Genomic DNA, 20,218 nt, shown 5'->3' with positions numbered 1-20,218 from the left:
CCTACTGCAAGAATCAACTGATATTTTCACACATTGGGGAAAAAGATCAAGATGTCTGTTATTCCCCTCCACCTCATAATTATGGCTTGACATTAAAGAGTTAATACAGTACAGGTGGTAGAATGTTTTCATTTAAGGGTTGAAGCCTATTCACAACCTGACTGTTCAGTAATTAAACAGGTCCTGAACCTTCAGAGGTTTGTTTGGATAAAATAATCTGCTCTTAATTTTCTTGTATGAAGCTGATCATGACTTTGTCATGGTACTTCATTGTGACAAAGGAAACAATCCTTCCACCAAGAGACAGCAATACTGCTTTCCTGACTTTTTTTGTTTATTAAAGCAGAGATACTCACCTGGACAATTGAATGCACTCCAACTGTCTGCATTGCTTGGCTTTCATCATCTGATGCAATAGCTACAAAACTAAATCCCCGAAAAAGTTGATGTGCATTAGCACTAGGTGGGATACCAGGTGAATCTGAAAAACACATGATCTACTTACAAGCAAAGTTTTTAAAATACAGAGATGAGATTATGTCTACTCTGAAGTGAAAACTACAGCTTTATTCTATAAAGTACACAGAAACCGGAATTTGCAGAAATTCTTTGTAGAAATTCTGTTTCTGAGGACCAAAATACAAATAATTCCTGAATTGTTTTGCATGTACCATCTAGAAACACAACGACTATTACTGTCAGATAATATTTTATTATACAAAATCCAGTACTCTGCAGAAAATATTTACCTATAGCAGTGTATCTACCTAATATTTATGGAGAAGTACTCAAATTTTGGTAAACACCCTAAATTTGTAAAGACAAAATTTGTGTCATATTTTGAATAGATCAGTGTACAATTACTATACAGAGATAGACTGCACTTTGCCATCCAAAGCTTGACATTATTAAGCTTCTATGTATACATGGTATGTAGAGTCACCATCATGGATTAAATGGAGCCACCGCATACAGCCTTTAAGGTCACAAAGACAGGGATAATCTTTTGAATTAAAAAAATGAGATTGCTTAGATAAGTAAAACTGAACCTATGTATTTGCTTTGTAGCTGAGGATTACTTTAACATAGGACAACTCAGTTGTCCCTCATGATATATTCACAGCAAAGACCACACAAACTTTTATGGACTACGGAATACTTGTTTGTGGGCATTCATGTAGCCCAGCAACACCTGGAAGAACAAGACACTTTACATAAGCCGAACAATGTTTCTAATTTTTGAAAACGTAAATTTTAAATTCTTCACTTTTTACCTTTTGGAGTTTTTGCTGTAAACTCAGGGTCAAAATAAAATGTATCTTCAGGTCTGCCAGTTGCAGGTTTAAAAGGGGGATGAATTTCTCTCCTGTACAATTTCTGATGAGAAGGCACAGGCCAGAGTGAATGAAAAAGTTATACACCACCAAAGACTGAACTAAAAAGTTTACTTAATTAATTTTGAATTAGATACTCACATTCCAATCTATTTTGGAAAAGAATGCATGCCTTTTAATTTCTTCAACTCCATCTGGACCTGCTCCTTTTATAAGGAAGAAAAATGCATGTGAATTATTTTCTTCTTGGTCAAAAGAATGACTAGCAAAACTATATTTCTTCTGTGTTAATTTTAGATGTATGACTAGCAGAAATGGTATTTTATTGATCAATGATGTGGCTAGTGCAGTGCTGTGTTTTGGGCTGGAAGGGCACAGGAAACTGGGAGAGGACACAGCCAGGACAGCTGACCTTAACTAGCCAAAGAGGTACCATGGGACGTCAAGCTCAGTATATAAACTGGGGGAGTGTGGGGAGGTGGGTGTTGGCTGGGATGGCCAATTGTTGCTCGGGGACTGGCTGGGCATCGGTCAGTGGGTCATGAGCAGTTGCACTGTGCATCACTTGTTTTCTTTTCTCCCTTCCCTTTGGATTTCATTACTCTCCCCTTCTCCCTCCTTTTAATTATAAAAGTTATTATTGTTCTTTTGTTTTAATTGCATCTCGCTTGTTAAACTGTTCCTGTTTCAACCCTTGACTTTCCATTCCTTTCCGATCCTCCTCCCCACCACCCTGGTGATACTTGATTACCTTCTGGGGGCTAAACCACGACAGTTTAATGATCATTGATGTTATCAATATCATAACCAAATTTAAAATAGTCTGCTAAACACTTTACCTAATCTGTTTGCCGGGTTTCTTTTGAAGAGCATTCGCAAAAGACTCTGTGCTTCAGGACTCAAGAACTGGGGCATTCCAAGTTTGGCCCTATAGAACAAAAATAATTACTAGCATACAAACATATTTAGGTGAGAATTAACTCTGCATTCCCCCCCGTCCTTTGTCATTCAAAAAAAATCTGTATCAAAAAACCCAGCATCACTAAGAAATTGCCTTCAGACATCAGAAACAGAGCAAAAGTGCTGTCAGTCATGTAAACCTGTTACTTTTTTTCCCCTCTTGTTTTGAGTACTATAATATTTTCAGTAAGACTCAGGAACTTGAGGAAGAGGTGGTAAAAAATGTAGAGAGGTAAGTTATAGGATAACAGTTTATAAACTTGTAAATTTTTGTAATATGCTTTGAGCAACTTTTAAGTCCAGTTATTACCAAGTGACACCAAACAAGAAAATCCATTCTGATAGTAAGATAAAAGACATTCTAAAAGAGGTAAGAAAACTACCACAGTATGACATACACCAAGAACACCCAAGCAAAACAACAGGAAACCTAAAGCTGGAAAATAGAAATTGTACTAAGGTAAGACAGATCTTGCAAGATTAGCAGGTAAAACGGAAAAAAATCCCTCCCTTCAGTCTTTCTTTTTGAACCCCTCCCCCCCCCCCCCCCCCATCAATTTCAAATACTACTTTTCAAATTTCCAGTCTTGAATTTTTTGATTTATGTTTTTGTAGCCCTGTCATTTAATTTTGTTTTGTAATCTTTGCCGTATTTTTCTCCTTTCCATTTAATGTTGAGCCTCCACCCCCTCACTATTACTAGGTATTACTGCACTTTTTCTTATGACCATGATAATGGTAAGGGTGGATATAATTTCTCCTTTCCACCTCTCATTCAAACTGTGGTTTGTATTTTTCCATAACAATCCATCACACAAGCTTTCTCTGTGTTTCACCCGGAAGACATGATTTGCCTTGTATTCCAGCTATTCGTAGATGTCCACCTCTGTGTCACTTCACCAAGTGCATACACATTGCCATTGATTCACTACTAATTACTTTAAAACAGAATTTACTATATTTTCCGTTCCTTTCAGCTTTAATGAAGTCAGAGGTAGGGTGGGGTAAGGTAAGTCTGAAAAACCATGCCTTCTTTAGGCTATTCAATACTGCACTACAGGCAGACCAAGACCACGGATGAAGTGGAAGAACAGGCAGTGACCCATCCAATGCTTCCCCGACTGCCATGCACCGCTAGCGGCTGAATTCTTACTCATGCACTCTATATGCGCTGATTTCATTGCACATTCACTTGATATCATTTCTGCTCACAGTGAAGTATCATAGAGCTATACTGTAAAAGGAAGCAAGAAACACACTGTCTGCAGAAAAACAATGGTATCATTTACAGTGTGATTGAAGGACAGAGAACAGACAACTAAATACAATAGGAGGGCTGCAGTGGGTGGAAATCTTTGTCCTATTATAATCCAAACCAGCTCCAACAGTAGGATGCAACCCTGGAGGTTCAGTATGATAGGGCCAACTACTTAGAAAAAATCTAAAACCAGGCCAGAAACATAACTGCAATTAATCTTACAGAGAAGTGACTCAATGAATAGAAACCAAGTACATAGAAAAAATTCTAGAGGACTGGTATGTACTGCAGTCCACAGTAGAGTGAACTGGAGGTCCCTGTGCAAAGGGCAGAGATTAGGACTGTCAGTGCTCCCTTTCCATCACAAAGGAGCACCTTTCACAAAATCCTTTACTGCCCAGTGACACAGCAGAAGAAAAGATCATCACCAGGTCCTCAGAGTTCCTACGTTATACAACTACATGAATGACAGCAATTTTTTCCCAACATTCCTGATGGACGAAGATGGAATTTTATATGAAGGCATACCTCTTCAAAAGGAGAAAAGATGCTTAAAAAAGTTAACTTCATTGCTGCAAACTATGATTTCGTCAAATTGCAGACTTTACAATTTTAGGTAGAACACACAAGAATAAACAAGAACTTGTCTTGGTAATGTTGTGAGAAATAGAGAGCCCAGAAAAACATGCTTGTATGAAGAATACATTTTCTGTGGATTTTCAGGAACAGAACATAAGAAAAGCAATATGTCTTAAATGATACGCTATGAAAATATGAACTTGTATGCACACCTGGCCATTTTAAACAGTTTTACAAATTATTTATGGAGAAATATAGTACATTTACTACTATACAGAGAATAAAAAGAAAACAAACTGCCATTCTTACGGGGCCAGACAAAAAATGTGAACTTATTAGAAAAGTCTTTAAAATATCTTCTGTTTTTCGGCTGTTCAATATTACTAACAGTGAAATAGATGATAAATGTAGAGAACATTAAAATAGAAGTAAAATTTCTTTACTTCATATCACATTTTTTGTGCAGCTCTCTGAAACTAACAACAGTTATGAAGATTAAAAGGTGAGAAAAGAAAGAACTTGGAAAGGGAATTAGAGATACTTGCTCAGACGAAATCCAAAAGTAATTATAGAATTATAGAATTGTTTAGGATGGAAAAGACCTTTAAGATCATTGAGTCCAACCACTAACTTAGCACTGCCACGTCCACCACTAAACCAGGTCTATAAGTGCCACGTCTACACGCCTTTTAAATACCTCTATGGGTTGTGACTCAACCTCTACCCTGGGCAGCCTGTTCCAAGCTTGACCGCCCTTTCAGTGAAGAATTTTTTTCCTAATATCCAATCTAAACCTCCCCCAGTGCAACTTGAGGCCATTTCCTCTTGTCCTACTGCTTGTTACTTGGGAGAAGAGACTGACACCCACCTGCCTACGGGCTCCTTTCAGGTAGTTGTGGAGAGCAAGAAGGTCTCCCCTCAGCCTCCTTTTCTTCAGGATAAACAGCCCCAGTTCCCTCAGCCGCTCCTTGTAAGCCCTGTGCTCCAGACCCTTCACCAGCCTCACTGCCCTGCTCTGGACACACTCCAGCACCTCAATGTCCTTCTTGTAGTGAGGGACCCAGAACTTGACACAACATCTGAGATGCAGCCTCACCACTGCCAAGTACAGGGTGACAATCACTTCCCTAGTCCTGCTGGCCACACCGCCTCTGGTACAAGCCAGGATGCTGCTGGCCTTGGCCACCCGGGCACGCTGCCAGCTCATGTTCAGTTGGCTGTCGACCAACACCCCCCAGTCCTTTTTCACCAGGCAGCTTTCCAGCCACTCTGCCCCAAGGCTGTAGTGTTCCGTGGGGTTGTTGTGTCCCAAGTGCAGGACCTGGCCCTTCTTGTGGAACCTCATACCACTGGCCTCAGCCCATCAGTCCAGCCTGTCCAGATCCCTCTGTAGAGCCTCCCTGCCCTCAAGTAGATCAACACTCCTGCCCAGTTTTGTGTTATCTGCAAACTTAATGAGGGTACATTTGATCCCTTCATCCAGATCATTGGCAAAGATATTAAACAGAAATGGCCCCAATACTGATCCCTGGGGAACACCACGTGTGACCAGCCACCAACTGGATTTAACTGCCTTCACCACCGCTCTTTGGGCTATGAATGACTATGAATATCAATTAACTGGGGAGATGCAAGGAGGATGGTCCACATGGCAGCTAAATACATAAGATTTTTGTAGCAACAGTGGAAAGACTGTTGAGGAACAGAGATGAGTCACATGCAGACAGAGGAAAGAAGAAGAAGATGTGACTTGTGAGACATGGATAGAAAAAAAAAAAAGCATGGCTCCTGAAATAAGTGATAGTGCAGTAGAATTCAGACTAGCTTCTTGTAAGTAGGAGGTGGTCAGAAGGAGTTTACGCTTGCTGTGAATAAATAGAACCTTTTAGTAAAAGACATTCAATAATCACAACATGAAGATTTGAATTGGCATGGTGTTGACGCAGCAGCAGAAACTAGCAGCACTAAATACATTTGCAAATACAAGATGAGGAAGAAAAACAAGGGCAAAGAGTAACATAACATGTATGCATTATGAAAGCAAAAGCAAGGAAAAGAATGAGTTTGTTTTCTAGCAGTTTTCACATTCTAATTGCTTAAAAAATATGAAAGAACTTCATATATTTACTTTTCAAAACAAGCCGCTGATGCAAAAGAAACGCTGGCTTCGATATATGGGAAGACAAGCGGTAACGGGACTAAGAACAATGAAAAACAGTGAAGCAGAAAACAAATGAGAAAACTAAAATAGTCTTATGAACTTCTACGGGAAAAAAAGTATTAGTAAAAAATGATGGAAACAGAGAAGTGAAACTGTGATATGAGGAAACAGAGGAGCGCGCACAGCATTGGGCTACAGTCCCAAAAGTGGGACAATTACGTCATAGGTTGTATTAGTTCAGAGAATATGTAGGGAATCAGCAAGAAAAAACCCCCAGCAGGTCTTCATTAGCAAAACCAAGAACATTAACTGCATGAAGGAAAGCAATTTCCACAATATGGTTAATGCAAAATCTATACTGGAAATAGCAAAAGGGAAAACTGGAGCTTGGACAAGTCATAGGAGAGTATGTAAGGGAGGGTGCACTTTAGTAACCAGGGGAAGTATCAGAGAAGCAAGTTGTTGGCAGCACCAGTAATATAAAGTAGGGTGAGGAGCTGGTAAGAGATGGGTAAGGAGAGAAAATACTTCTCAAAAAAAAAAGCTAAACCAAAAAACAACAAGGAAAAAACACACAGGTTATCAAAAGGGATAAGAAAGTTAAAAATATTATGGAAATAAGATGGGAAAGATCATATGGTTGGAGAAGTTATTATTACAGATTAAAGAGCTGCTATGAAATTCTTTGTACCTGGTATGGGGGAGGAATAGAAAGGCAAATTAGACAGGCAGCAAAGGGAATTAGTAGTATGGAATAGGGAGTGAGGATTTACCAGTACCTTTGGAAATGAGGGAAGAGTAGAAATTAGATATTGCAGCCCGGAGGGCATCCCTGTAGAATACCTGATGAGATATATAAATAAGAGTGTACTCACTTGAGAATCATAGTCATGGTTTCTTTTCTGTCTTTCCCTTGGAAAGGTAGAGTACCAGTGAGCATTTCAAACTGTATAGAGTAAAACTTTCATCAATTACATTACCTGGACAAAATCTAATTTTTGACAAAACTACTTAGCATCTTAACCTTCCGAAATTCATGCATGTTAACAATCAAGTCTGTGCAAAACAACCTCTCATTGTACAATTTAAATTACTATAAACATTGAGCAGCCTTTGGCATTTTTAAAGCTGCAAAATATTTTCCTATATTGACACCTTGCTTTACATGCTTCTATCTGAACAATTTAGACTATAATGTCCTGTGTTTCATTTCTACCTACAAAAGTTTATTCTTGGAAGACTTGATCTATACAACTGTATTTTAGTTTTCAAGAGAGTGGGGAGTAGGGAAAAAAAATTCCCCTTTCAAAAGTTAGTGATGATTTCTCCTCATGCAGAGAAATTAAAAAAGGTCAAAATTTTTTACATCGGCATGTACATAGCCTTAATTGGAAAGGGGAAAAAGGTTAGTTGAAACTGACGAAGACATGCATGATGAAAAGTGGTTACTGTATGCATACAGCAGATATAAAGCCTGAAGGAACACATAAGAGCTACAGAGTACATGCACGCACATTTTACAGTGCCTGGTAGCAGGCAACAGACACTGTTAAAATACTGATTTGTTCTGAAAGTGACTGAGTAAAAATAGATAAATAGAAAGGCATTTCTGTTGTGCTGCAGTATACTGCAGGGATATCGGATCTAAGCAAGGTAGCAAAAGCAGTCCGGCAGCCGTCATGGGAGCCAATACTCTGAGGCAGAAATCCTGATTTTTGGTTTAAGAATTGCAAAACAATTTCATCTAACGAAGTGTCAAGGCATACACTTAAAGCCATCAAAATTAAAATAATTATAAAGGAACCCTCTGAACAGCTTATGCAAGCTTAAGTCATCCTGAACACAAGGTATCCATCCTCTATTCCCCTCTTTTCTGGTATGACCTAATCATTCAGACTTCTAAGCATTAAAAATGTACATGGATAACTTGAGTGAATAATGTGTGACTGTAGCATTCTTATATCTACAATAAGAGCACGAAGTTGCACTAACAGCATTCTTTAAAACCTTTTTATATAAAAATAAAATTTTAGAATTCTTACCCTACCTATAAAGTATTCAGAGAATAAAAACTCTTCACTACTGTGAGATACTTTTTACTCTAAATATTATTTTTTACATATATACTTATATTTAAAATTTTACATTTAATATAATGCCAACATGAAAAAAACCCTACTTTTAACTTAACACTTAAGACAATTTTCAGGAAGATATGAGAGGCACAAGCCAAAACTATAAAAAAAAAATCACCTTTTGTTTGTTTATAGTGTAGAATGATTGTCACAAGTTGCACTTGCAAAAAAGCCCTTTTTTAAAGGTAAGTTTATAGTGCTGCATGTTTGGCTTACACTTGCTTGAAATAAAAAAAAGTTTCTTTAGCAAGGTCCTATTTGTCACAAGCATACACACTTGTATAAACAACTCGGCATACATGTTCTTTGTCCCCTCCAAAAACACTACCTTCCAACATCAACAGGTCAATAGTACTTTAAGAATAAGCCAACACTGGCCTTCCCTAGTTATCACCTTCTACAGGAGAGTACCTCAAACACATAATGCTCCTGAAAACTTTAAATGAATGTTTTCACGTCTGGCATTCAAAACAGTCACTCTTTTAAAGGACAAAATGAAATATACTTCTCAAGGATGGTTTAAACATACTCAGTATCCAGCAGCAGGAGAAAAGAGACCAAATGATTTGTCGATACATCTTTCTAGTGTCCGTTTCTATCTTTAACTTCTGTTCAATCCAGATAATGTGTACTCATACCACACCAACAACCACTTGAATTCTCTTAATTAGAATCTGCATTGATTAAATCATTTGAGAGCGGACACATACAGATTGTCTATGAAAATTATCATGCAAACTAGGAATGCAAGCAATAAAAATACGATGTTGAGAAAACTGCACTGTATTCCATCTAGAATTTAGAGAAATTACTTTTTAAGGTCATATTTTTGTATTCAAAGTAGAACTCAAAGTATTTAAAACGCAGTGCACTTAGACTGTGAAAGCTACACGTCACGTCTAACATCTTTCAGCAGTTTTCAATTTTAGCATATGCACTTTGTAAGCACAAAATTATGTTTCCCAGCTTTATGAAGTAAAGCTGAAGTTTAATCCTGTTTGTGTTATCAACAACGAATATCCTGCAACTACCCTACAATTATCTTTTACTTGACTGTGTTCTTACTGATCAAATGTACTTGGGGGTGTGTGTGTGTGTGCTTGTCTACCTGGAGAGAGTCTAGTTATCAGGTGCTACTTTTACATAGTCAGTTTTCAGATCACAACAGCATTCTAGATGATTAAAAGGTGATAGGATGACTTATTTTCAAACACGAGTACTTTTTGTACTACAAAGCACACACGTTAGTTGTACTGTTACAGTCATATGTAGCAGAAGCAGTAAGAAACAAAATTATTTCCTTTAGAAATACAACTATTTAATTTTTATGTAAAAATGCACACAAAGATTATAAATATTAAAAGCCATTCAGCATTCCTAATATACCAAACATGATCTATTTTTCTCTTCCAAAGCCATATTTGATACACACATTATTTCCCCCAACCCTGTAACTTCACAGAAGTTAACTCTCTGCAGAAACTCTGTAAGCAACTGAGCAACTATATTGTATATCAGCTCAGTGTCATTTAGATTATTTTGACTTGTAAGAGCAACAGCTGCCATTATTCCACTGAGATATAATTACACTGGAGACTAATTAGAAAGTTATCATTCATTTTTTCCAACTTGAGAATAAATTCAAACTTAAAATTTCCATCTAACTTTCTTCCCTGTCTTGGAAGAGACAGTATTTTTCCGGTATACTTCAGTATTCCTATTAGTCTCCATAACATTCATACTACAATAGATGCACAGTATTTCAATTCAATGGTAACAAAAATAGGCATATTGTTGGTGTTGATATGAGACCTAGTCCATGTTCTTCATCCAAACTCTGTGGTATTGTTATTAATTTCATATAATTTAGACTTTTTTGATAGTTAGAATTCATTTAAAGCTCACCTTAGAGTTTAATGTTTGATTTGTTTCACCAAACCTGGCAAAGCACAGTTTTGCTATTTTGTACATTTACCAGAAACCTACCATTAAAACACCAAAAGACCACCAGTCTGCACTCTGTGTATGGCCTCGTCTATTAACGACCTCTGGTGCCATATATTCCACTGTTCCACAGAAAGAGTAGGCTTTTTTTTCGTGATCAATTGACTCCTTACTTAAGCCGAAATCTGGTAGAAAACCAAAAATAGTTCTAAATGTAATTATTCTTTTTAAAATCACTTATGGTTAATACTTTCACCATAATGTGAAACATGATACTTGTTTCATACATACACCCAAGTACACATGTGGGAATTACAGAATTCTCTTCCCCTCCCCACATTATCATATGTCCGTAAGATCAGATATACTTGTAAAGCAGATATAATATTTAAATTATTTCTGTATTTTATTTATTTCAAACTAATTACTTTATTTGCTCCACAGCAAAATTACCTACCAGTTAAAACTGCGTATTTTATCACGCTCCCCCAAAAAAGGAAAAAGCAAAGATTTTTATAATGAAAAGATCCAGACATTGCATTTTCCCCTTATTCACCTGTCAATTTGATATGTCCTTCCTCGTCAAGCAGGATGCTAAGAAACAATAAAAAGAATAAAATAAACTAATTAAAATCTTTTAACTGTTGTTTCAGACAATGTATTGATAACATTTAGGAATAAACAGAACAGCATACATAAAGATGAGCAGAACTGAACATGCATGTAAATGAATCATTAGGAGATGATACTTTGAAACCGCACAATTTATTCTCTTTTAATTCTTTCTTTGCAAAGATTATAAAACATAACCAACACTTCAGAGCTTTATTTAACTATTTGGTTAAATTCAGCACAGTATGTAGTAACGTTTATATTGAACTTTCAGTTTTGGCCATCCGCAGTGCGTGTCTATCACAACTGCTAAAAATAGAAATACAGTTCTGTTTCTATTAAACTGAGCAAAATATGTTAATACAATGTATGTTTGCATATATATGCAAAATGGGTATTCATTTTTAATTGCCATTTCAGAGTGTTGACCACTACAGATAACAGAAGTAATAAATATTCTCATACTGTACCAAAGGACAGAACCCATAAGCCCTACACTTAGAGAGCAGGCCTTGTGCTTCCGCCTGTTTATTTCAATCACAAAGGCGGCCACAGTTCTCTGAGATGCCAACTATCCTTAACCACCACTGAATATAATCACAATTCAACACATGTGAAATATTCAGGAACTGGACTCTGTAACACCACCTACACAGAGGACTTAGTTCCTCCAGATTCTCTTGTGGGCAGCTGCATTTCATCCTGGGGATGAGACATGACTCAGGCACACACTTCTTGTCCATTCTCCCTGCCCTTTCCTTTTCCTCCTTACAGTTTCCATGGTGGGAAACAGCCCCACAGTACAGATACAGCCTGTGAGAGTTACTATGTCATCCATAAATTGCAAGTAATATGATTTGCTTTGATAGGTTTTTTTAATCAGATATACCCAAGGCTAAAACCAAAGGCGTTTCAATAGGTATTGACACATCCAATTTTTTTCTTTTTAAAAAACACTGTGTTTGAGGCAGTAGCTATTTAGTCTTCTGACAATTACTATTTCGTTCTTTTCCTCTTGGAAGTAAATGTTAGCAAAATAACTAAAGTTCTCTCACTTTGCTTTTTAAAGATCTTTTTCTACTTGGCAAGCTTATTTTTCCTCACTACAGAATTACTTAACAGAACACTCCCAAAGTTTAAACATAATTAATTCCCTGTTCATTTGGAAGTGCAACCCCATGCCAAAAGTCTCCAAATTTTTGATTTGAGTATGAATCTTTCCCTTCCTGTCAGTCAGGGTTAAATATCTTAAAATTTGTGTCTTTTTTTCCAGGAGATGCATAAAAGAACAAGCTATCCTAATGGAATTTTCATGGAACAGCCAGGTTCTGTGATACTTGTTACTCCTTTTTGCTCTTTTCCACCAATCCTTTACATGAGATGGTTATCTCACACAGACTTTTCAGGTTCTCCCTATAGCCGTAACAGAGAAGTTGGGTCACCAAAGACATCAGGACTTTGGAGTTTATATTACAGATTTCCCAGCAACGAGGCAGCCTATGCTAACTACCTGACTGAACACAACAGAGGAGATGCACACATCATATTGTCACTTAGGTTCCCCTCCAGACAGAGGGTAACACTACAGCATACATTTGAGCTGAAAGGCTCAAATGTTCCACGTGATTGCACTGACATTTTCTTCTTCACATCTTCTAAAACTTTAAAAAACCAAACCCCAAAAGCTTCCTGGAGGAGAGACATACACAGGAGACAGAATTCAGACATTTGAATGAAGCATGGATGGCCAATATATTGAGACACAACACCATACCGGAATTGTAGCTTCAAGCTTATTTTAAGTTTTCAGTGTAATTGTTACCGATTCAGTGATTGTCAATACACTAAATGAAGCCTGTGACTTAATATTTCCATATTTTACTTTAAATTTTAAACTCTATTCTGCTCTTCCTGCAGTGCACTTTAAAAATCAGCATTGGAAAAAAATGTTTGCTGTTAGCCTTCCAAATGTAAAGACACAACATTCAGCTGTAACTTTGTATCACACATGTGTTCTAAGTTTTTCTGTATACCCGAAATTCTACACTAATGACAAAAACAAAAGGTCATGGCCACCTCTTCTCCATCGTACACCCTAAAATACCTGGAAAATGAAAGTTAGGAATATTTCAGTACATTCTTAAAGTGATATGGATTATAGTACTTGGCATATCACTCTGCAACTAGATGCTCAGATGTTCTAGCAGAAATTAAATCCAACCTTTTTAATTAAAATAGCCCACAAACTTCCCCCACCTCCCTCCCTGTTCAGTTTATATAGTAAATTACTGAAGTTTAAAAGCTGGATAGTGAAGTGCATGGATAGAAGTGCTACAGAAACCAAATAAATGAACTGCATCTGCTGTAGAGGAGTCTTACTTTTCTGGTTTTAGGTCCCGGTATATTATTCCAAGACTGTGTAGATGGTCTAAAGCAAGTGCTAATTCTGCCAGGTAGAATTTAACATCATCTTCTGTGAACATCACCTGAAAAAGCAAAACAACGTACTTTACATGCAAAATCTGTAAAGCTTATACCAGCACCAACTAAAGAATGGTTTAAACAGTGGTTTTGCAGAATGGTTCTTCATGATACTTGAATTCATTTATATATGAAACCCTAAAAATTAAAATTCCTTAGTTAAACAAAACCTAGGATTTTATAAGCAATACTATTTCACAGTACATACCTGAAAAATAACTTCTGAAGCCAATATTATTCTTTCTGCAAAACAGGTTATTTGCTTCTGATTGTTCAAGGGAACAGATACATTGTATTGGGACTGAGAAATTTTGGGAAACATTTAAACAATGTGACTACCTCTTCATTGGATGTGTCCATTTCACTTCCAGACAACAAATAGACTAAAGTAGTCCAAAGGCCTGAATTTCGTCTACAAAGTCAGAGACACAAGAAAAGCATATGCACCTTGGTTTGGAGAAGACTGTCTCAAAGTACTGTGAGAAAGAAGTTACAGTGATGGTAAAAACCCCAATATGCAGACTGAGATGTAAGTGCAGAAAAGGTAAATCGAGGAGTAAACTAAGTAAATAGGTTATGTAAGAGCACAGGTAAGATCTCAGGTAGTAATCCCACATTTTCTGTTAAGAAGATAAATTAATCCCTGCTTACACTGAATGAAATGAACATGTTGTCCCAATTACATCAACAACTGTTGTGATCCACTGACAGAAAAGTTACAAATAATGTTTTCTGAGAATTTAGAAAAAGATACAAATAAAAAAAAAAGCCTACGTTATTTGATTCTACCTCTGTTACCACTTAGCCTTTTTTAAAAATCTTTAGATACAGCATATGGACCTGGAAAAAACAATGGCAATGGGGAGCACATATAAACATTATTTTAAGCAAGAGTTAGGAATGAAGACTACACTGTATTTTCCCCTTAGTAAAGCGGGAAAGTGATATCAAAGCTTGTACGAAAGGTTGTTGCTTATGTTACTTCTAGAAAAGAGCCAATATTTAGTACAGGCACATTTAAGAAGGGAAATCCGTATAAGAAACATTTAAAAGCTCAAATAATGAAAGATCCCATGAGGATGATAATACACCCACTATGGATGGAGTTAATCTCTCCTGATCCTAAAACATCTGCGGTTTAGACATCTAGCTCGGAATTAATCACTTTTTCCTTTGTAGTCAATGGGGAAAAAGCAGGAACTTTTAGGCTGCAGTTCATCTGATCTATTGTAAAAATCACATGATTTGATAGGAGGATGACATTAATTGCATCCAGAATGTTCATTTCACTCCTTCAGTTATGAGCAATTTGCTTGGATTCAGGTACCTATAATGATTATTTCTTTCTAACCATATTAAACCTATAAAATTTGAGTGGCTCAAGATTAAGAAGTCATCAGCAGGAAAGCAACATACATTGTTTCTTAGGAATCAAGAAAGAAGTATGGATTTTAAGAAAATATCTCATTTTTAGAGTACTAATAACTTTCTACTTATCTGTGGCAAAACCAACTAAAATAAGCAACTTGAAACAGATGGCTTGACTGAATTAAATTTAATACTTTACGTGGTCAGCACAGAAATTAAGATCTATCTATATACAAAATGCATTGCATTCTACTCTCCTCTTAATAACCATACAGCTTTGTAGTGGTGACCCAACTGTCCCAGATACCGTGTAGCAAGGGAAAATGGAAGGCAGCTACAGTTACAAGCTCTGGCTACTAGATATACATGGGATATATTTATATCTCTATCCTACCATTTATTTGATGAAAGTTTTTGCACAAGTGATAGAAAAAAAATCTGATACATGAAATGTTAGCATTTATTTTAAGAGTTATAATCAAATTAATTTGAGGCAACCAAACTTTTCCAAGTTCTACCTGCACAGAAATACCACCAGCATGACAGAGGCAAAGTGTTCACGTTTGGAAAATTACTGAAGTAAGGGGAATACAATTCTTGCATTTTTAATATTTATAAATAATGTATTTTTGTGTTAAATGTTAATAACTACAACAATCACCACCTGACACTGAATTCTGTATATTAAAACCAGACATAAATAAGTCAATTTGAATACAACTACTATATAAAAGTCCATCTCTTTCTGAGACTCATCTTTAAACATGGTAGCAATAGAAGAAAAGCAGCACAGAAAGACCGCTTCTTTAAGCCTTTTTTTAAGAAACAAGTAAATTACCAACAGCATTTCACAAAGTGACTACTTTTTGCAAAAAAACCAACCAAGCAGAAGATCCAGCTGATGAAAAAAAGATATTAGAAATTTTATTCAATGATAACTGAATTTAAAAATAAATTCTGCTAATACAGACAATTTATAGTGAGATTTTATCAATAGACAATTTTCAAATTAGGAAAGTTTACCTCTTTGGATAAACGTGTAAACAAGTCTCCTCCCCTGAGAAAATCCAAAATAAGATATAGCTTCCCTTCTGTTTGAAAAGCTGAAAAGATCAATTAAAAAATTAAACATCATCTAATTTTACCCATGATCACAAGATTATCATACCCAAAAATTCACTCTTATTTTCATCATCAAAATTAATTCTTCATCTTTCTCCTTTGTGGAAAAATGTCTTTAAAAGGAATTAAGTAACTGTTTCTCTACCATGGACCAGGTAACTCCCACACCATGTGAAAGCAAAGCAAGTCACCAATGGAATTTCTAAAAAAATATATACTTATGTTAGTCAGCATTTCATTCCAGATTTTGGAAGTAAAAAGCCTAGATCTAAAAGGGCAAAATGGTAACTAATGCACATATTTCTACAACCTCTAGAAACTCACCTTAACAGGAGATCTAGTTTGCAAAAGAATAACAAGTAAAATAGTGAAAAGCTACATTATTTAAGCCACACCAGAGAGTGATAGACATCTCAGGTTTGAGCTATAGGAAAAACCGGACACTAAAAACACAAACTGGGGGGAAAAAAACAACCAGTGGAAACTATTCTCTATCTTTTTTTCAGGTTACTTTCTGCATGACATGCTAAGAGTATTGATTTCCTCCCCCCTCCACGTGAGTATTTTTTATGGCTGCCCTTAATATTAAAATTAAAAGGCATATTCCCACCAGTATCGATGGATCTGGAACTAATGCCATTGCATGTATTTTCTATAGAGTAAATAAAGCAAGGCTATGAAATAATAAAAAGAGTGAATGACATTTACGAAAAAGAAGAGGTTTTGGAAAAGAATGGCTAGACATAAATAGATAACTGCTCTCTGAAAACACAAAGGGCTACAGACTCTGAGTCCTATAGAGATTTAACACTGTACATGAAGGTAGCCATGTGCTTACTTTGCATGAGAATCACTACACAGCAAGTTTCTGCACAACCAGGATTGAGATAAGACACTAATTTTCTACGATTCTCTGAACCACAAAGCAAACAGTAGGTACGATCTTGACAAGCACCCATTTTTACAATATAAAAATTAGTTTTTCTACAACTCACCATAATGTAACTTGACAATAAAAGGATGGTTAACTTCTACTAGGATATCACGTTCCATTTTTGTTCGAACCCGATCTCGAACTGCAACAGGATATGAGCAAGATTAAAATAAAAGAATTTACATTATGAATCAGTATTACTCAATGTTTCATGATGTACTTCACATCGTGGCCTGTAGTAATACAATGGTCTGCAGGTCACTATATATAGAAGAGATATGAGACAGAATTTATTTCACAGTACAGAGCTTTCTGATAAATCTCATTATGCATTTCAGTTTGCTTCTGTTTCTGCTGTTGGGAAAATCTGACGCTGGGTAAATAAATATAACAAAAGCACATGAGAAAACATAACCACCCTTCAGTCTGCCCTATACTTAGTTAACCTTTTCAACAGTAAAGCAAAACTGTCACAGCTATGTATAGAAAATATAGCCATTTCCTCTATTGTTGAAGAGCAGGGAAAATTAAAGTCATAACAAAACAAACTAATAACAAATACAATTATACTATCATAAAGATGCTTATATTGGCTTAACCAATTCAAACAACTTGCATTATTAAGTATCTTCACAATTTCAAAGGAAATTTTTTGTTTTATTTCCCTTCTTTATTATTAACTTAGAATAAAAAGAACACCCATTCAACGTGGCGTGTACTTCAGATAACCTTTCTGATTTTAAAATGGTCTACTGAGAGTAAACACGTGCATAGTGCAGTGTATCAGACAGCAGAGGCTGTTATTGCTCAAGCTGCCTGTGCTGTCCCCACCATGGTGGCTCAGAACCAGACAAATATCTGCTCCTATACCACCACAGATTAAACTAAATGAGCATCATGTGCAGATGCCCCACATATGGGGCTGGCAATCCCTGAATACAGGCAGGACAGTCAGCTGAGCATGGCACCTGCTTCAGCTGACCTAGGCAACTCCCCGGCCACTCCAGTCAGTGCCTCGTCCCCATTTGAAGCTCCAGATTAGCCAGGACACAGACAAAACTCAGAACTCTTACAGATGGGAGCTAGTGAAGTTTGCTACGTTGGTTTAACATGTTGCATTTCCCTTTCTTTCCCTTATTCTACATTTTGTTACTGCCTCCTTCCCATATGATACAGCTTCTTGAAGGAAGCAGCCCAGAGCAATGAAGTCCAGTCCAAAGTTTAAGCTGCTGGCATTCCTAGTACAGTTAACAAACCAGAGTTCCCAGCCATTAAAACATAACAAGGCAGGAAAAAGAAAAAAAAAGTCAAGAAGCAAAAGGGTCTTTTAGAAGTTTCGCTACCTTTTTCCAGAAACAGGCACTTACAGTAATACAAGTACTTGTCAAAAAGTTACATAGATACATTTCTGTGAATTAATAAAGGTATCAAGTTTCCATCTCCCTACAGCAGGTTCCTAAAAATGGAAGCACATGAAATAAGTGCTCAACAAACACAGAGCAATCATCACATTCGAATTTTGACCCTTACATCTAAAGTAATTAAATTGTCATAAAACAGTTGTGTGATTTCACTGTTCCAAGGGTTTATCTGCATTACAAAATCGAAATACAGAATGTTCTTTTTTCAGGTAGGTTCTGTGGAGAAAAAAAATAATTCAAAAGACTTCATTACCTATAGCTATGCAACAGTTATATGGATAACAAGCCTTGCTCCTGAAAAGCTAGAGAAAGTCTGGATTTACAAAATCTTAAGCAAAAGAAGTATAAGTAACTAAGCTTATTTCAGACATTAGTATTAGATGTCTAAGATAAATAATGGCTCACTTCTGTTAATTATAGTTTCTTTATGTGTACTGCTGGAAGCACTGATTTTTCTTAAAATGTTTGATGCCAGACTCTCCAGCGATGATTTGGCCATTTCTCTCTCCCCATCATAAATGGGCACTGAAAGGTGATCCCTTCTATCAGAGTGTATTAATAAACTAGTCTCTGCACTAAACAAAGTTTATGCATATATTTTTGGATTTGCTCTAAACATTAAAAAGTTGATTGTGCATAGCTGCTGTGTGTTCTGGCTAATATAGTTGCATTCCTATGAAAATATTCTCTCTAAATTTGATTTATGAATCACACTGCCTTCAATTAAGATGCGGTCTTTAAAGGGCATTTTTATCTTAAATCTTAGAACACAGAAATAACTTTATGAAATATATTTGAAAGAGCTAAGGATCCTTACACAAATCAAGCAATACAGTGTATTATTTAAAATTACAACATTAGATTAGATAAATGTTGCAATTCTGGAAAAAAAGGATTACTTTCAGTTAATTTCATATTAAGTTTTCAACAGTAATCTTCATTTGCTTGCAAGTCCACTCTTGAATCACATGTGATTCAAACATGAATCACAACCAAAAGGCACTCAAAAATTCGAAGTGTTTAAAAGTGTGGCATCCTCCTGCTAGTGTCACCTTTCTGCTCAAGCCTTTTGCACCCTTGATTTCTTAGCATCTCAAAGAGACTCCTGTTCCAACCAGAAGTGTCAAGCTTCCAGTTACTGTATTTATCAGTCTCTGCCATCTGTAGGCAAAACTAGATCCACAGCTTGGACTCTTAATTTTTACGCATAAGGTTAAATCACAATCAAAAGGTGTCAGAGAGAAGTCTTTAAATGTCTTAAAAAAGCAACTGCTGAATGACCTTTGACTCCAGTCCTGAGCTATTAACAGGCTGGAGAATGAAAGGGTATTGAGGATATCAAAATACCTTAAATGAGTGGAAATCAATTTCAGAAAAACAGGAAGTAAATAATGAGAATAACACGTGCCACAAAACACAGAGGAATCAAAATATAGGAAACTGTTAAAAAATACTTACACCCTCTCTAATAGTTTTAAGGGGAAGTGACATATAATGAGATTAGTGAGATTAGATATTCAGCACTAGATCTTAAGCAGAAAGATGTCAAGTTCAATGTTTCAGCAGAAGTTCACAATTTAATGTAAATTTTTGTTCCCTCAGTCATTCTGTATTTCCAGATTAAACTGTATGTTATCAACATTAATGAACGACAACATAGGTGAAGTACTACAAGTTGTTGGAACTATCCCAAAATTACCATTGCAATTTCAGTACAGTCACGAGTTATAAGAACTACAGACAGAAGTATTAAACAATGGCATAAAGCAATAAATACACGTTCTGGTTAAGGGATTAGTGTGAAAGATCACTTTCACAATGATGCGAAAAGATCACATTTTAGTCTACAGTAAAAATTACATTATTTCTTTTTTCTTGTCTAATTCTCTGGGACAGAATTGAGATTGTT

General features: G+C 36.2%; 1 protein-coding gene across 3 annotated transcripts in view; it reads right to left on the bottom strand.

Annotated features, from left to right (window-relative positions):
* Window positions 1-20,218, bottom strand: part of RPS6KA3 (ribosomal protein S6 kinase A3) — an 80,435-nt gene that overhangs the window by 20,533 nt on the left and 39,684 nt on the right. For all 3 annotated transcript variants that reach the window (XM_080377577.1, XM_080377576.1, XM_080377578.1), the window contains 10 exons: window positions 16,950-17,030; window positions 15,856-15,935; window positions 13,363-13,469; window positions 10,928-10,965; window positions 10,414-10,556; window positions 7,168-7,238; window positions 2,174-2,262; window positions 1,476-1,540; window positions 1,275-1,377; window positions 357-481 (listed from right to left, as the gene is read on the bottom strand). In XM_080377577.1, the coding sequence (XP_080233703.1) occupies window positions 357-481; window positions 1,275-1,377; window positions 1,476-1,540; window positions 2,174-2,262; window positions 7,168-7,238; window positions 10,414-10,556; window positions 10,928-10,965; window positions 13,363-13,469; window positions 15,856-15,935; window positions 16,950-17,030 (902 nt within the window). The remainder of the gene's footprint in view (window positions 1-356; window positions 482-1,274; window positions 1,378-1,475; window positions 1,541-2,173; window positions 2,263-7,167; window positions 7,239-10,413; window positions 10,557-10,927; window positions 10,966-13,362; window positions 13,470-15,855; window positions 15,936-16,949; window positions 17,031-20,218) is intronic.

The sequence above is a fragment of the Falco punctatus genome (assembly GCF_963210335.1).
Source record: "Falco punctatus genome assembly, chromosome: 2".
NCBI classification, from domain to species: Eukaryota; Metazoa; Chordata; class Aves; order Falconiformes; family Falconidae; genus Falco; species Falco punctatus.
Note: the sequence above shows the minus strand (reverse complement) of the source record. Positions and strands in the feature narration are given on the sequence as shown.